Source organism: Salmo salar, chromosome 17, assembly GCF_965601325.2.
Source record: "Salmo salar chromosome 17, fSalSal1, whole genome shotgun sequence".
NCBI classification, from domain to species: Eukaryota; Metazoa; Chordata; class Actinopteri; order Salmoniformes; family Salmonidae; genus Salmo; species Salmo salar.
The window spans coordinates 82,915,993-82,933,958 of NC_138307.1; the positions used below are offsets into that span (position 1 = coordinate 82,915,993).

The 17,966-nt window shown below is 42.4% G+C and overlaps 1 protein-coding gene across 1 annotated transcript; it reads right to left on the reverse strand.

Annotated features, from left to right (window-relative positions):
* Positions 1-334: 334 nt before the first annotated feature.
* LOC123731699 (uncharacterized) lies at positions 335-10,006 on the reverse strand. The gene is made up of 6 exons (XM_045711098.2): positions 9,402-10,006; positions 5,431-5,502; positions 4,829-4,948; positions 4,401-4,454; positions 4,180-4,263; positions 335-2,159 (listed from the first exon to the last, which is right to left on the reverse strand). Exons 1-6 carry the CDS (start codon positions 9,624-9,626, stop codon positions 2,061-2,063), a joined length of 654 nt encoding a protein of 217 aa, XP_045567054.1. The 5' UTR covers positions 9,627-10,006; the 3' UTR covers positions 335-2,060.
* Between the last annotated feature and the right edge of the window lie 7,960 nt (positions 10,007-17,966).

Sequence of the window (17,966 nt, forward strand, 5' to 3'; positions counted from 1 at the left end):
GTGCAACCTATGAATAGAAATAACAAAGGGGGAAAAACCAGGGAAACTCCACTCCGGAACTTCCATCAGGCCTCCGCCCTGAATTGGAATCTTTGTCCTTGAATACCAGTCCTAGTTCTTACGTAGCTTCATCCCGTTTAGAATAGTAGATTGGTTCCAGTGTAGATACCAGTCCTACTCCTTAGGTAGAATTTCACATACAAACTGATTTCTAGAATCTGTGAGTACAAACTGAAGTACCCCTCCTTCCCAGTCTCTCCCTCTCTGTACACCGGTCCACAGGAGAGGGGTTTTCCACTAGGTTCTAGGATACTGAGCCGTACTGAGTCAGGTGTTGCAGGCATCTCTTTTATTGATACACAGGTTAAAATACAGAAGTAATACATTCATTGGCCTCAGTGTGGGGTTTTTTACAGACAGGGTTTTCATCGAAAAAAACTAAAAAAACATCAATTGATATGCTGGCGTGATAAATCTATAGTTTAATGCCTGCATTCACTGTCACAGATTAGACCTTTCACTGAAAGTACAGATATCTGGAGAAAACATGTTTTCTCATGTGCTCTGGCTTTACTTCAAATGAAGTAATATAGTCCTGTAGCAGAGCAACACTCCAGAGAAGCATATGGAATATACACAGTACACAAGAACATGTAGTACTAGCAGTAATATAACATGTAGTACTAGCAGGAACAGAACATGTAGTACTAGTAGTAAAAGAACATGTAGTACTAGTAGTAACAGAACATGTAGTACTAGCAGTAACAGAACATGTAGTACTAGCAGTAACAGAACATGTAGTACTAGCAGTAACAGAACATGTAGTACTAGCAGTAATATAACATGTAGTACTAGCAGTAATATAACATGTAGTACTAGCAGTAACAGAACATGTAGTACTAGCAGTAATATAACATGTAGTACTAGCAGTAATATAACATGTAGTACTAGCAGAAACAGAACATGTAGTACTAGCAGTAACAGAACATGTAGTACTAGCAGTAATATAACATGTAGTACTAGCAGTAACAGAACATGTAGTACTAGTAGTAATATAACATGTAGTACTAGCAGTAACAGAACATGTAGTACTAGCAGTAACAGAACATGTAGTACTAGTAGTAACAGAACATGTAGTACTAGCAGAAACAGAACATGTAGTACTAGCAGTAATATAACATGTAGTACTAGTAGTAATATAACATGTAGTACTAGCAGTAACAGAACATGTAGTACTAGTAGTAACAGAACATGTAGTACTAGCAGTAATATAACATGTAGTACTAGTAGTAATATAACATGTAGTACTAGCAGTAATATAACATGTAGTACTAGCAGTAACAGAACATGTAGTACTAGTAGTAATATAACATGTAGTACTAGCAGTAACAGAACATGTAGTACTAGTAGTAACAGAACATGTAGTACTAGCAGTAATATAACATGTAGTACTAGCAGTAATATAACATGTAGTACTAGCAGTAACATAACATGTAGTACTAGCAGTAACAGAACATGTAGTACTAGCAGTAATATAACATGTAGTACTAGCAGTAACAGAACATGTAGTACTAGCAGTAACAGAACATGTAGTACTAGCAGTAACAGAACATGTAGTACTAGCAGTAACAGAACATGTAGTACTAGCAGTAACAGAACATGTAGTACTAGCAGTAACAGAACATGTAGTACTAGTAGTAACAGAACATGTAGTACTAGTTGTAACAGAACATGTAGTACTAGCAGTAACAGAACATGTAGTACCAGTAACAGAGGACGCAAATATTCTCCCCAACTGAATATTGGACAAGTTCAAAATTCTAAGTCAATCAAATTGTTGACAGTAATCCAAAGTAGATGAAGAAATACACAAACAACATGGAACATGTCAGAACATGTCTAAGGGAATATGGCTACAAGCAAATACAGCTAAAGAGGGTAAAACCAGTAAATGTGACATCAAGACGGTAAATGTAGTCACAGTAACCCAGGGCTGTGTATATGTAGTCACGGTAACGCATGACTGTGTGTATGTAGTTACTGGCGGTCTGATTACTTCCTCAGCTCCTGCGGAGGCCCCTCCCCTGGATGTAGTCCTCCAGACCCTGTAGCTCTCCCATGGCCTTGTCCAGAGTCGCCCTCTCGGACAGCTCAACCACCTGCACAACCATAGAGGGAACAGACGACATGATGTTAGCTGGAGGAACCTGTCTGGGCTTCTGCTTCGCTTGCTCTTTTAGGTTTAGGCTGGGTAACTGTATAGCTCTTTAGGTTTAGGCTGGGTAACTGTAGAGCTCTTTAGGTTTAGGCTGGGTAACTGTATAGCCCTTTAGGTTTAGGCTGGGTAACAGTAGAGCTCTTTAGGTTTAGGCTGGGTAACTGTAGAGCTCTTTAGGTTTAGGCTGGGTAACAGTAGAGCTCTTTAGGTTTAGGCTGGGTAACTATAGAGCTCTTTAGGTTTAGGCTGGGTAACTATAGAACCCTTTAGGTTTAGGCTGGGTAACTGTAGAGCTCTTTAGGTTTAGGCTGGGTAACTATACAGCTCTTTAGGTTTAGGCTGGGTAACTGTAGAGCTCTTTAGGTTTAGGCTGGGTAACTGTAGAGCTCTTTAGGTTTAGGCTGGGTAACTATAGAACCCTTTAGGTTTAGGCTGGGTAACTATAGAGCTCTTTAGGTTTAGGCTGGGTAACTGTAGAGCCCTTTAGGTTTAGGCTGGGTAACTGTAGAGCTCTTTAGGTTTAGGCTGGGTAACTATAGAACCCTTTAGGTTTAGGCTGGGTAACTATAGAGCTCTTTAGGTTTAGGCTGGGTAACTGTAGAGCTCTTTAGGTTTAGGCTGGGTAACTATAGAACCCTTTAGGTTTAGGCTGGGTAACTGTATAGCTCTTTAGGTTTAGGCTGGGTAACTGTAGAGCTCTTTAGGTTTAGGCTGGGTAACTGTAGAGCTCTTTTAGGTTTAGGCTGGGTAACTATAGAACCCTTTAGGTTTAGGCTGGGTAACTGTAGAGCTCTTTAGGTTTAGGCTGGGTAACTATAGAACCCTTTAGGTTTAGGCTGGGTAACTGTAGAGCTCTTTAGGTTTAGGCTGGGTAACTGTATAGCCCTTTAGGTTTAGGCTGGGTAACTGTAGAGCTCTTTAGGTTTAGGCTGGGTAACTATACAGCTCTTTAGGTTTAGGCTGGGTAACTATAGAACCCTTTAGGTTTAGGCTGGGTAACTGTAGAGCTCTTTTAGGTTTAGGCTGGGTAACTATAGAACCCTTTAGGTTTAGGCTGGGTAACTGTAGAGCTCTTTAGGTTTAGGCTGGGTAACTATAGAACCCTTTAGGTTTAGGCTGGGTAACTGTATAGCTCTTTAGGTTTAGGCTGGGTAACTATAGAACCCTTTAGGTTTAGGCTGGGTAACTATAGAACCCTTTAGGTTTAGGCTGGGTAACTGTAGAGCTCTTTAGGTTTAGGCTGGGTAACTATAGAGCTCTTTTAGGTTTAGGCTGGGTAACTGTAGAGCTCTTTAGGTTTAGGCTGGGTAACTGTAGAACCCTTTAGGTTTAGGCTGGGTAACTATAGAGCTCTTTAGGTTTAGGCTGGGTAACAGTAGAGCTCTTTAGGTTTAGGCTGGGTAACTGTAGAGCTCTTTAGGTTTAGGCTGGGTAACTATAGAACCCTTTAGGTTTAGGCTGGGTAACTGTAGAGCTCTTTAGGTTTAGGCTGGGTAACTGTAGAGCTCTTTAGGTTTAGGCTGGGTAACTGTAGAGCCCTTTAGGTTTAGGCTGGGTAACTGTATAGCCCTTTAGGTTTAGGCTGGGTAACTGTAGAGCTCTTTAGGTTTAGGCTGGGTAACTGTAGAGCCCTTTAGGTTTAGGCTGGGTAACTGTAGAGCCCTTTAGGTTTAGGCTGGGTAACTGTATAGCTCTTTAGGTTTAGGCTGGGTAACTATAGAGCTCTTTAGGTTTAGGCTGGGTAACTGTAGAGCCCTTTGTGGCAACAGTACTTCTGATGTAAAAAAAGGGCTTTCTAAAATAAAATGGATTGATTGAGGAACCTAGAAACAAGCTATTAAGGCCAGTCAATGACACATGCTTGCACAGTCTAGCTGTAACACACAGTGATGTTCTGTAACCTATCTTGAGTGTTATTGATGTGTGATCACTATAGATTAAGAGGTAACGTGGAACCCCACCTTTTTACTGGCTGCCTTCAGTCTCTGCAGTTGCAGAATGGCTGCATCCTTCGACAGCAGCTCCAAATCTTCCTCTATCTTAGACTGGACAATAAACACAATAAATTAGAAAGATTAGGTTGTCGTTCATTACCTCATGCTGACGTGTCCCGTGTGGTTGTTTATTGCAGTTGTGTATGTTTATGTGCTTTGTGTTTGATTGTCAGCGCAGTCGTGTTCACCTCATTCACTGGCTTCCCAGCAGCTTCCTGGTACAGCTTTTCACAGATCTTTTTCTGCAATCAATCAATCAGCCAATCAAACAATCATATCTATTTAAAAAGCTTGAACTTTGTCAGCTGTTGTCACAAATTGCTTTGACAGATTAGTGTGAGAGTCTTCTACAGACATTAGCTGGGTTTTCAGTACAGGGTAACATAATCACTGAAACACAAGAAGGGCCACAGGAAATCCTGTCTGTGTTTGAGTCTCTACCTTCACAGAGAGATGGTTCATGCATTCACATAGGAAGTGTCCCAAAAATGGCACCCTATTTCATATATAGTGCACTACTTTTAACCAGAGCCCTATGGACCCTGCTCAAAAGTAGTGCACTATGTAGGGAATAGGGTGCCATTTGGGAGGCAGTTATAATGTTTGAGACACTTACTGGGTGAACGCATTTCTTCACTTCATCCAGCAGGCCCCCAAGGTCAAGATAATTTCTGTCTTGTCTCTGGAGAACTTCCCGATAAAAGTCCAGGATTTTGAGCAGGACACAGCCGTGGTACTGGACATGGGAGAGAACAGGAGAATGGACATTGTGTTAGTAAATGTGCTGCCGAGGTCGAGCACGATGGACATGGTGTTGATGGAACTTCTTCATTGCACTCATTCGTCTCAGACTCATGCATGATCCCAGAGCTTGCACCAATAAACCAATCAATCAAATGTCTTTTTTAAAGCCCTTTTCACATCAGCCGATGTCAAAGTGCTTTACAGAAACCCATTCTAAAACCCCAAAGAGCAAGCTATGCAGAGGCAAACGCACAGTGGCAAAACTCAATACAAGTCAGGAACCTAGAGAACAACCGGGCTCTGAGGGGTGGCCTGTCCTCTTCTGGCTGTACCAGGTAGAGATTAGAAACCTAGAGAGGAACCAGGCTCTGAGGGGAGGCCTGTCCTCTTCTGGCTGTACCAGGTAGAGATTAGAAACCTAGAGAGGAACCAGGCTCTGAGGGGAGGCCTGTCCTCTTCTGTGTCAGTCCTTACCTTCTTGTGCTTCTTGATCTTGTCAAAGATGACTGTCTTTAACAGGATCCTGCCATCATGAGACGTGTTTGTCTAGTGAAGGAAACGACAGGTACAGAATGTCAATCTTCTATACAGACTCATTCATACATGACCCATCAAAATAGAATCTATCTCTGGTTAGCCATTGGGAGTGTAATGACCCATCAAAATATAATCTATCTCTGGTTAGCCATTGGGAGTGTAATGACCCATCAAAATAGAATCTATCTCTGGTTAGCGTACCCATGATTTTACCACTCAAAACTCAAGTTCCAAGCCCTGTCCATAGATGATATTTCAATGCATTGAAGTGCGTCACAAGCCACAGGGACACACTGAATGGTGTCAGAACGGCAGGATCCATTGTGGAGGACTGCGACATCTGACACTGATCCTGACACATTACACATTTTGCCATACAACGCTTCAGTAAAGTTGTGTTGCTGTTATACAGACGTGTATTTCCAGTTATACAGTAATCACATTATTCCTCCAGGTTTAACATTTAGACATCAAGTGACCAAGAGCATTTTCAAACGCATGTGGCTACATTGGGTAACAGTTTACATTACAGTGTTCCTACTACACTGTTTCTGTCAGTGCAGTGTAATAACTATGGTGTGATACTGTTTATTTAATGTTTATTTCACCTTTATTTAACCAGGTAGGCCAGTTGAGAACAAGTTCTCATTTACAACTGCGACCTGGCCAAGATAAAGAAAAGCAGTGCGACACAAACAACACAGAGTTACACATAAACAAACGTTCAGTCAATAACACAATAGAAAAATCTGTATACAGTGTGTGCAAATGGAGTAAGGAGGTAAGGCAATAAATAGGCCAATAGTGGCGAAGTAATTACAATTTAGCAAATTACACTGGAGTGATAGATGTGCAGTTGAGGATGTGCAAGTAGAAATACTGGTGTGCAAAAGAGCAGAAAAACAAATATGGGGATGAGGTAGGTAGTTGGTTGGATGGGCTATTTACAGATGGGCTATGTACAGCGCAGCGATCGGTAAGCTGTTCTGACAGCTGATGCTTAAAGTTAGTGAGGGAGATATAAGTCTCCAACTTCAGTGATTTTTGCAATTCGTTCCAGTCATTGGCAGCAGAGAACTGGAAGGAAAGGTGGCCAAAGGGAGTGTTGGCTTTGGGGATGACCAGTGCAATATACCTGCTGGACTACATTGTCTTTGGGGGAGAGGTCCTGATGTAGAGAATACAGTATATATAGAGAGATATACAGTAGTGTACTAATGACGACAGTATATATAGAGATATATACAGTAGTGAACTAATGAAGACAGTGTATATATAGAGATTACATTTACATTTACATTTAAGTCATTTAGCAGACGCTCTTATCCAGAGCGACTTACAAATTGGTGCATTCACCTTATGATATCCAGTGGAACAACCACTTTACAATAGTGCATCTAAATCTTTTAAGGGGGGGGGGGGGGGGGGGTTAGAAGGATTACTTTATCCTATCCCAGGTATTCCTTAAAGTGGTGGGGTTTCAGGTGTCTCCGGAAGGTGGTGATTGACTCCGCTGTCCTGGCGTCGTGAGGGAGCTTGTTCCACCATTGGGGTGCCAGAGCAGCGAACAGTTTTGACTGGGCTGAGCGGGAACTGTGCTTCCTCAGAGGTAGGGGGGCCAGCAGGCCAGAGGTGGATGAACGCAGTGCCCTTGTTTGGGTGTAGGGCCTGATCAGAGCCTGAAGGTATGGAGGTGCCGTTCCCTTCACAGCTCCGTAGGCAATCACCATGGTCTTGTAGCGGATGCGAGCTTCAACTGGAAGCCAGTGGAGAGAGCGGAGGAGCTATATACAGTAGTGTACTAGTGAAGACAGTATATAGAGAGAGAGAGATATATATATACAGTAGTGTACTAATGAAGACAGTATATATAGAGAGATATACAGTAGTCTGCTGATGAAGACAGTATACAGTTGGCAGGTCAATTAGGAAATCTACTCTGTGCATGACACAAGTCATTTTTCCAACAATTGTTTACAGACAGATTATTTCACTTATGATTCACTGTATCACAATTCCAGTAGGTCAGAAGTTTACATACACTAAGTTGACTGTGCCTTTAAACAGCTTGGAAAATTCCAGAAAATGATGTCATGGTTTTAGAAGCTTCTGATATGCTAATTGACATCATTTGAGTCAATTGGAGGTGTACCTGTGGATGTATTTCAAGGCCTACCTTCAAACTCAGTGCCTCTTTGCTTGACATCATGGAAAATCAAAAGGAATCAGCCAAGACCTCAGAAAAAAAATTGTAGACCTCCACAAGTCTGGTTCATCCTTGGGAGCAATTTCCAAATGCCTGAAGGTACCACGTTCATCTGTACAAACAATAGTACGCAAGTATAAACACCATGGGACCATGGAGCCGTCATACTGCTCAGGAAGGAGATGCGTTCTGTCTCCTAGAGATGAACGTTCTTTGGTGCAAAAAGTGCAAATCAATCCCAGAACAACAGCAAAGGACCTTGTGAAGATGCTGGAGGAAACGGGTACAAAGTATCTATATCCACAGTAAAACGAGTCCTATATCGACATAACTTGAAAGGCCGCTCAGCAAGGAAGAAGCCACTGCTCCAAAACCGTCAAAAGACAGACTACAGTTTGCAACTGCACATGGGGACAAAGATTGTACTTTTTGGAGAAATGTCCTCTGGTCTGATGAAACAAAAATAGAACTGTTTGGCCATGATGACCATCGTTATGTTTGGAGGAAAAAGGGAAGGCTTGCAAGCCGAAGAACACCATCCCAACCGTGAAACACGGGGGTGGCAGCATCATGTTGTGGGGGTACTTTGCTGCAGGAGGGACTTGTGCAATTCACAAAATAGATGGCATCTCGAGGAAGAAAAATGATGTGGATATATTGAAGCAACATCTCAAGACATCAGTCAGGAAGTTAAAGCTTGGTCGCAAATGGGTCTTCCAATTGGCCAATGACTCCAAGCATACTTCCAAAGTGGTGGCAAAATGGCTTAAGGACAACAAAGTCAAGGTATTGGAGCGGCCATCACAAAGCCCTGACCTCAATCCTATAGAAAATGTGTGGGCAGAACTGAAAAAGCATGTGAAAGCAAGGAGGCCTACAAACCTGACTCAGTTACACCAGCTCCGTCAGGAGGAATGGACCAAAATTCACCCAACTTATTGTGGGAAGCTTGTGGAAGGCTACCCGAAATGTTTGACCCAAGTTAAACAATTTAAAGGCAGTGCTACCAAATACTAATTGAGTGTATGTAAACTTCTGACCCAGTGGGAATGTGATGAAAGAAATAAAAGCTGAAATAAATCATTCTCTCTACTATTATTCTGACATTTCACATTTTTAACATAAAGTGGTGATCCTAACTGACCTAAGACAGGGAACTTTTACTCTGATTAAATATCAGGAATTGTGAAAAACTGAGTTTGAATGTATTTGGCTAAGGTGTATGTAAACTTCCGACTTCAACTGTATATAGAGAGATATACGGTAGTCTACTGATGAAGACAGTATATATAGAGAGATATACAGTAGTCTACTGATGAAGACAGTATATACAGTATAGAGAGATATACAGTAGTCTACTGATGAAGACAGTATATATAGAGAGATATACAGTAGTCTACTGATGAAGACAGTATATATAGAGAGATATACAGTAGTCTACTGATGAAGACAGTATATACAGTATAGAGAGATATACAGTAGTCTACTGATGAAGACAGTATATATAGAGAGATATACAGTAGTCTACTGATGAAGACAGTATATAGAGAGAGATATACAGTAGTCTACTGATGAAGACAGTATATACAGTATAGAGAGATATACAGTAGTCTACTGATGAATACAGTGTATATATATAGAGAGATATACAGTAGTGTACTAATGAAGACAGTATTTGTAATTACAGTTGGTCGGTACTTACGAAGTCTTTCTGGACTTCCTGGATCAGCTCCTGCAGTTTGGCCAGGTCCACACAATGAGAGACACCGTCCTTCATACAGCCTGACCTGGCCCTGGATCGGGCCCTGGACCGGGCCCTGGACCGGGCCTCCCTCTGGACCCGGGCAGTAGCACAGTCCTGACCCGTAACAGCCAGAAGGAGGACCAGCAGCAGAGAGAACTGGACCACACTGGACAAACTGGACATACTTATACTGGTTCACCTGGTACCTGCTTCAACTGGTACCTGCTTCAACTGGATCAACTGCTCACCTTGTCTCTGTCTGAATCACCTGGTCACCTGGTTCGTTCAATCTCTGTTTGAATCACCTGATTCAAATGACCTGCCAAATATCTGACCTACAGTACATACAGGATCTGAATCTCTGAATCTCTGATGTACAATCGACTCACTGAGTTTCCTACTCTACTAACTGACTGATTTGAAAGACTGACTGAGCAAATTATTCCCTTCTTCCTCCTCTCAGCAGGTGAGTCAGTCACGTCTGTTCTGTTCTCTGCAGGTGAAGGCTCTGGCATTCCTCTCTACAGTCACTAACCTTTATATGCTGCCAGAGCTCCTCCTGATGATGTAACATTACACACACACACACACATATCTAAACGTGCACACACCCTCCTTCCCTCCCTCCCTCCCTCCCTCCCTCCCTCCCTCCCTCCCTCCCCCCTCCCTCCCTCCCTCCCTCCCTGCATGTTGTCATTCTGTTCTCTGGAATGTGCAACCTGATGACAGAATCCTTGTTGGTCAGTGCTGTCCCTTGAAACCTGAGGTGGGCAGATTTCTATCCTTTATTAATTCCTGTGGATCCCTCTGGTCTCCTGGTCCTGAGAAGCTGTACTCTATACAGTTCAGGACAACACTAAAGAATTACATTGCGCATCATAACAGATAGTATATGTATGTTTACCATGTCTTCACGTATCAGGGTTACAGTTACAACATGAAACAAGTGAAAGGTGTGGACTTGAGGATGATTTAACCAGGTCATGACATTTGAAGGTGTTTGGTTTGAATGCGACGTCCTAGATTCTATTTGGTGATGAAACCACAAGTAACGTGCTTTTCTTCAGCAAATAGTTGTAATGAAACAAGAAAATAGTTGCACCATCAGCACACACCCATAACTGTTTACAATGCAAACACCTGAGTGAAATATCATGGCCAGATATTGATTGATTGATAATTGATTGTGGATATTGTGGTGAGAAGAACGATTAGATCTAACTCGGGCGGTGTTTAGATGTTGGTGGCCTGCTCGGCCTATTCAGCCTCAGAGACAGAGACAGTGATGTTAGTGGCCTGTTCAGCCTGTTCAGCCTCAGAGACAGAGACAGTGGTGTTAGTGGCCTGTTCAGCCTCAGAGACAGAGACAGTGGTGTTAGTGGCCTGTTCAGCCTCAGAGACAGAAACATTGATGCTGGTGGCCTGCTCGACCTGTTCAGCCTCAGAGACAGAGACAGTGATGTTGGTGGCCTGTTCAGCCTCAGAGACAGAGACAGTGATGTTGGTGGCCTGTTCAGCCTCAGAGACAGAGACAGTGATGTTGGTGGCCTGCTCGACCTGTTCAGCCTCAGAGACAGAGACAGTGATGTTGGTGGCCGGTTCAGCCTCAGAGACAGAGACAGTGATGCTGGTGGCCTGCTCGACCTGTTCAGCCTCAGAGACAGAGACAGTGATGTTGGTGGCCTGCTCGGCCGGTTCAGCCTCAGAGACAGAGACAGTGATGTTGGTGGCCGGTTCAGCCTCAGAGACAGAGACAGTGATGTTGGTGGCCGGTTCAGCCTCAGAGACAGAGACAGTGATGTTGGTGGCCTGTTCAGCCTCAGAGACAGAGACAGTGATGTTGGTGGCCTGTTCAGCCTCAGAGACAGAAACAGTGATGTTGGTGGCCTGCTCGACCTGTTCAGCCTCAGAGACAGAGACAGTGATGTTGGTGGCCTGCTCGACCTGTTCAGCCTCAGAGACAGAGACAGAGACAGAGACAGTGATGTTGGTGGCCTGCTCGGCCTGTTCAGAGACAGAAACATTGATGCTCGACCTGTTCAGCCTCAGAGACAGTGATGACTCAGTCATAACGTCAGCCGGGTCTTAAAGCTGTGCTGGTGTAGCAGAAAGATGTGGTGGTAACAAGCTGTAGGGTTGTGGACACTTAGTCTACTTTCCTATGAGAATGAAGTGGGGGGGGGGGGGGGGGCTTTTAGAGTGACTCACATGCGTCAGTTGGCCTAGTTTTAATGTTCCTATACAGCCACATAGCTGTCCACTTCTGAGGTGGCAACTACTCTGACAACAGGTTGTTGTTGGCATTATGGACTTGATGTTGGCTCTAAAGTAGACCAGGTTGATGTTGGCTCTAAAGTAGACCAGGTTGTTATTGACTCTAAAGTAGACCAGGTTGTTGTTGTTGGCTCTAAAGTAGACCAGGTTGATGTTGACTCTAAAGTAGACCAGGTTGATGTTGGCTCTAAAGTAGACCAGGTTGTTATTGACTCTAAAGTAGACCAGGTTGTTGTTGTTGGCTCTAAAGTAGACCAGGTTGATGTTGACTCTAAAGTAGACCAGGTTGATGTTGACTCTAAAGTAGACCAGGTTGTTGTTGTCTCTAAAGTACACCAGGTTGATGTTGTCTCTAAAGTAGACCAGGTTGATGTTGACTCTAAAGTAGACCAGGTTGTTGTTGTTGACTCTAAAGTAGACCAGGTTGATGTTGACTCTAAAGTAGATCAGGTTGATGTTGGCTCTAAAGTAGACCAGGTTGATGTTGACTCTAAAGTAGACCAGGTTGATGTTGACTCTAAAGTAGACCAGGTTGATGTTGGCTCTAAAGTAGACCAGGTTGATGTTGACTCTAAAGTAGACCAGGTTGATGTTGACTCTAAAGTAGACCAGGTTGTTGTTGTTGACTCTAAAGTAGACCAGGTTGATGTTGGCTCTAAAGTAGATCAGGTTGATGTTGACTCTAAAGTAGACCAGGTTGATGTTGACTCTAAAGTAGACCAGGTTGTTGTTGACTCTAAAGTAGACCAGGTTGTTGTTGGCTCTAAAGTAGACCAGGTTGATGTTGACTCTGAAGTAGATCAGGTTGTTGTTGTCTCTAAAGTAGACCAGGTTGATGTTGACTCTAAAGTAGACCAGGTTGTTGTTGACTCTAAAGTAGACCAGGTTGTTGTTGGCTCTAAAGTAGACCAGGTTGTTGTTGGCTCTAAAGTAGACCAGGTTGTTGTTGACTCTAAAGTAGACCAGGTTGATATTGACTCTAAAGTAGACCAGGTTGTTGTTGACTCTAAAGTAGATCAGGTTGTTGTTGACTCTAAAGTAGACCAGGTTGATGTTGACTCTAAAGTAGACCAGGTTGTTGTTGGCTCTAAAGTAGACCAGGTTGTTGTTGACATTATGGACTTGATGTTGACTCTGAAGTAGACCAGGTTGTTGTTGACTCTAAAGTAGACCAGGTTGATGTTGACTCTAAAGTAGACCAGGTTGTTGTTGACTCTAAAGTAGACCAGGTTGTTGTTGACATTACGGACTTGATGTTGACTCTAAAGTAGACCAGGTTGTTGTTGACTCTAAAGTAGACCAGGTTGATGTTGACTCTAAAGTAGACCAGGTTGATGTTGACTCTAAAGTAGACCAGGTTGTTGTTGACTCTAAAGTAGACCAGGTTGATGTTGGCTCTAAAGTAGACCAGGTTGTTGTTGACATTATGGACTTGATGTTGGCTCTAAAGTAGATCAGGTTGTTGTTGACTCTAAAGTAGACCAGGTTGTTGTTGACTCTAAAGTAGACCAGGTTGATGTTGGCTCTAAAGTAGATCAGGTTGATGTTGACTCTGAAGTAGACCAGGTTGATGTTGACTCTAAAGTAGACCAGGTTGTTGTTGACTCTAAAGTAGACCAGGTTAATGTTGACTCTAAAGTAGACCAGGTTGTTGTTGTCTCTAAAGTAGACCAGGTTGTTGTTGACTCTAAAGTAGACCAGGTTGTTGTTGGCATTATGGACTTGATGTTGACTCTGAAGTAGACCAGGTGGTTGTTGGCATTATGGACTTGATGTTGACTCTAAAGTAGACCAGGTGGTTGTTGGCATTATGGACTTGATGTTGGCTCTAAAGTAGACCAGGTGGTTGTTGGCATTATGGACTTGATGTTGGCTCTAAAGTAGACCATTGGAATGGCTTCTAGTGCCGTCGTCATGGCCACATTACCGTAAGGAAGTTACAATCAACTGATCAACACACAACGTTGTGATTTTGTTCGTTGATATCTGTTATGTAATCCTAATAAGGGCCTAAAACCTGTTGTTAAACATGTAGGAAGCCACAGAGTGTGTTCTGATAGGCTGTCAAAGGAGAGGCTATAAGCACCGTAGTCTTTTAACCAGGCAAGTCAGTTAAGAACAAATTCCTACTTACAAAGACGGTCTACCCAGGCCAAACCCGGACGACACTGGGCCAATTGTGCTCCGTCCTATGGGACTCCCAATAACAGCCGGTGGTGATACAGCCTGGAATCGAACCAGGGTCTGTAATGACATCTCTAGCACGGAGATACAGTGCCTTAGACCGCTGCGCCACTCGGTGGCCACGTAGACCAGACTGGACTATTCCTTACTGTAATATATACATTTATATTGTCTGGTATATTATAAACCTTTATATTGTCTTCATGATGTAATATTTACCTTTATATTGTCTGGTGTATTATATACCTTTATATTGTCTGGTGTATTATATACCTCTGTATTGTCTTTATGATGTATTATACATCTTTATATTATCTTTATGATATATTATATACCTTTATATTGTCTTTATGATATATTATATACCTTTATATTGTCTTTATGATATATTATATTCCTTTATATTGTCTTTATGATATATTATATACCTTTATATTGTCTTTATGATGTGTTACATATATATATATGTTGGCATTATGGACTTGATGTTGACTCTAAAGTAGATCAGGTTGATGTTGACTCTAAAGTAGACCAGGTTGTTGTTGACTCTAAAGTAGATCAGGTTGTTGTTGACTCTAAAGTAGACCAGGTTGTTGTTGACTCTAAAGTAGACCAGGTTGTTGTTGGCTCTAAAGTAGACCAGGTTGTTGTTGGCTCTAAAGTAGACCAGGTTGTTGTTGGCTCTAAAGTAGACCAGGTTGTTGTTGGCATTATGGACTTGATGTTGACTCTAAAGTAGAACAGGTTGTTGTTGGCAGTATGAACTTGATGTTGACTCTAAAGTAGATCAGGTTGTTGTTGGCATTATGGACTTGATGTTGGCTCTAAAGTAGACCAGGTTGATGTTGGCTCTAAAGTAGATCAGGTTGTTGTTGACTCTAAAGTAGACCAGGTTGTTGTTGACTCTAAAGTAGACCAGGTTGTTGTTGACTCTAAAGTAGACCAGGTTGTTGTTGACTCTAAAGTAGACCAGGTTGTTGTTGGCTCTAAAGTAGACCAGGTTGTTGTTGGCTCTAAAGTAGATCAGGTTGTTGTTGACTCTAAAGTAGACCAGGTTGATGTTGGCTCTAAAGTAGATCAGGTTGATGTTGACTCTAAAGTAGACCAGGTTGATGTTGACTCTAAAGTAGACCAGGTTGTTGTTGGCATTATGGACTTGATGTTGACTCTAAAGTAGAACAGGTTGTTGTTGGCATTATGGACTTGATGTTGGCTCTAAAGTAGACCAGGTTGATGTTGACTCTAAAGTAGACCAGGTTGTTGTTGTTGTCTCTAAAGTAAATCAGGTTGTTGTTGACTCTAAAGTAGACCAGGTTGTTGTTGACTCTACAGTAGACCAGGTTGTTGTTGTTGTCTCTAAAGTTGTCTCTAAGATCAGGTTGATGTTGACTCTAAAGTAGACCAGGTTGATGTTGACTCTGAAGTAGACCAGGTTGATGTTGACTCTAAAGTAGACCAGGTTGATGTTGACTCTAAAGTAGACCAGGTTGTTGTTGGCTATAAAGTAGATCAGGTTGATGTTGACTCTAAAGTAGACCAGGTTGATGTTGACTCTAAAGTAGACCAGGTTGTTGTTGTTGTCTCTAAAGTAGATCAGGTTGTTGTTGACTCTAAAGTAGATCAGGTTGATGTTGACTCTAAAGTTGACCAGGTTGTTGTTGTCTCTAAAGTAGACCAGGTTGTTGTTGACTCTAAAGTAGACCAGGTTGTTGTTGTCTCTAAAGTAGACCAGGTTGTTGTTGTTGTCTCTAAAGTAGATCAGGTTGTTGTTGACTCTAAAGTAGACCAGGTTGTTGTTGACTCTAAAGTAGATCAGGTTGATGTTGACTCTAAAGTAGATCAGGTTGATGTTGACTCTAAAGTAGACCAGGTTGTTGTTGTCTCTAAAGTAGACCAGGTTGTTGTTGACTCTAAAGTAGACCAGGTTGTTGTTGGCATTATGGACTTGATGTTGACTCTAAAGTAGACCAGGTTGTTGTTGACTCTAAAGTAGACCAGGTTGTTGTTGGCTCTAAAGTAGACCAGGTTGTTGTTGGCTCTAAAGTAGACCAGGTGGTTGTTGGCATTATGGACTTGATGTTGGCTCTAAAGTAGACCAGGTGGTTGTTGGCATTATGGACTTGATGTTGACTCTGAAGTAGACCACTGGAATGCCTTCTAGTGCCGTCGTCATGGCCACATTACCATAAGGAAGTTACAATCAACTGATCAACACACAACATTGTGATTTTGTTCGTTGATATCTGTTATGTAATCCTAATAAGGGCCTAAAACCTGTTGTTAAACATGTAGGAAGCCACAGAGTGTGTTCTGATAGGCTGTCAAAGGGTAAGCCAAAAGCACCCTACTCTTTTCATTTTTTTTACCTTTATTTAACTAGGCATGTCTGTTAAGAACAACTTCCTGTTCGGTGTATTATATTCCTTTATATTGTCTTTATGATGTATTATATTCCTTTATATTGTCTTTATGATGTATTATATTCCTTTATATTGTCTTTATGATGTATTATGTTCCTTTATATTGTCTTTATGATGTTTTATATTCATTTATATTGTCTTTATGATGTATTATATACCTTTATATTGTGTTTATGATGTATTATATTCCTTTATATTGTCTTTATGGTGTATTTTCTACCTTTTATATTGTCTTTATGATGTATTATATTCCTTTATATTGTCTTTATGATGTATTATATTCCTTTATATTGTCTTTATGATGTATTATATTCCTTTATATTGTCTTTATGATGTATTATATACCTTTTATATTGTCTTTATGATGTGCTGTACTAATCTTGTTCACGTCAAAATGTACAAGTCTCGGTCTTAATGTATCTTAGTCTTGTATTCTATGTCTGTGCAGAGAGACTCTACTCTACATGCTGTCCAATGAAGATGCCTTAGTTTAGTTCAGGCACCAGCTTAGCCACCCTGGAAACCACAGTAGGACCCCTGCTCAAAGCACAGGAAGCAGCATGCAAAATCTAGACACTATAGACTTGACTGTCAGCTCTACTTGCCAATACTCATAGTTATTATGCTCTAGCATAGCAATAAGAGTGGTAAGTGCAATGAATTGAATGCAATGCAATGGCAGGATACAGCAATACTTATCAGTAGGTGTGAATGGACATGCATTGATCTGCTCCTGGAAAATTCCATGTAGTCTTCCATCTGTTCAACACCATTGTCTTCTGGAGGTATGGAAGGCACACACACACACACACACACACACACACACACACACACACACACACACACACACACACACACACACACACACACACACACACACACACACACACACACACACACACACACACACACACACACACAGAGAATATCACTCCTCTGAACAATGAGCGGCCCGAGTATCTTCTACTGATTATACACCCCGTCAGCTTCAAGTCTACCATCCATCCACTGCCACCTAGGGAAATGAAAATATACACACACACACACACTACTGACCAGCCATGCCAGCCATGCCAGCCTCACCAGCCATGCCAGCCTCGCCAGCCTCGCCAGCCATGCCAGCCATGCCAGCCTCACCAGCCATGCCAGCCTCACCAGCCAGAAAGGGGACCATCCAGTCATCATGCATCCTCACTGACTCCACCCACCCCGGGGTGCCAGCTTCACCAGTCCTCCTAGCTTCCAACGGATTCCAACTGACATCCTCGACCTATTGTAATTAATCAGCACATTTAAAATATTCAGGAGCTGAAATTGTAACCTAAGACTGCAGTGTGTTACACTTTCCCATGACTCCACCATAACAGTGAGTCATCAAAGGATGGATGGCTGCTCAGTGTCCAGTTGTACGACACCGCCGCTGCACTCTACCAACAGACGGTCCGTGGTGTTGGTCCGTGGTGTGTAATGAGGAGCCAACAGACGGTCCGTGGTGTGTAATGAGGAGCCAACAGACGGTCCGTGGTGTTGGTCCGTGGTGTGTAATGAGGAGCCAACAGACGGTCCGTGGTGTTGGTCCGTGGTGTGTAATGAGGAGCCAACAGACGGTCCGTGGTGTGTAATGAGGAGCCAACAGACGGTCCGT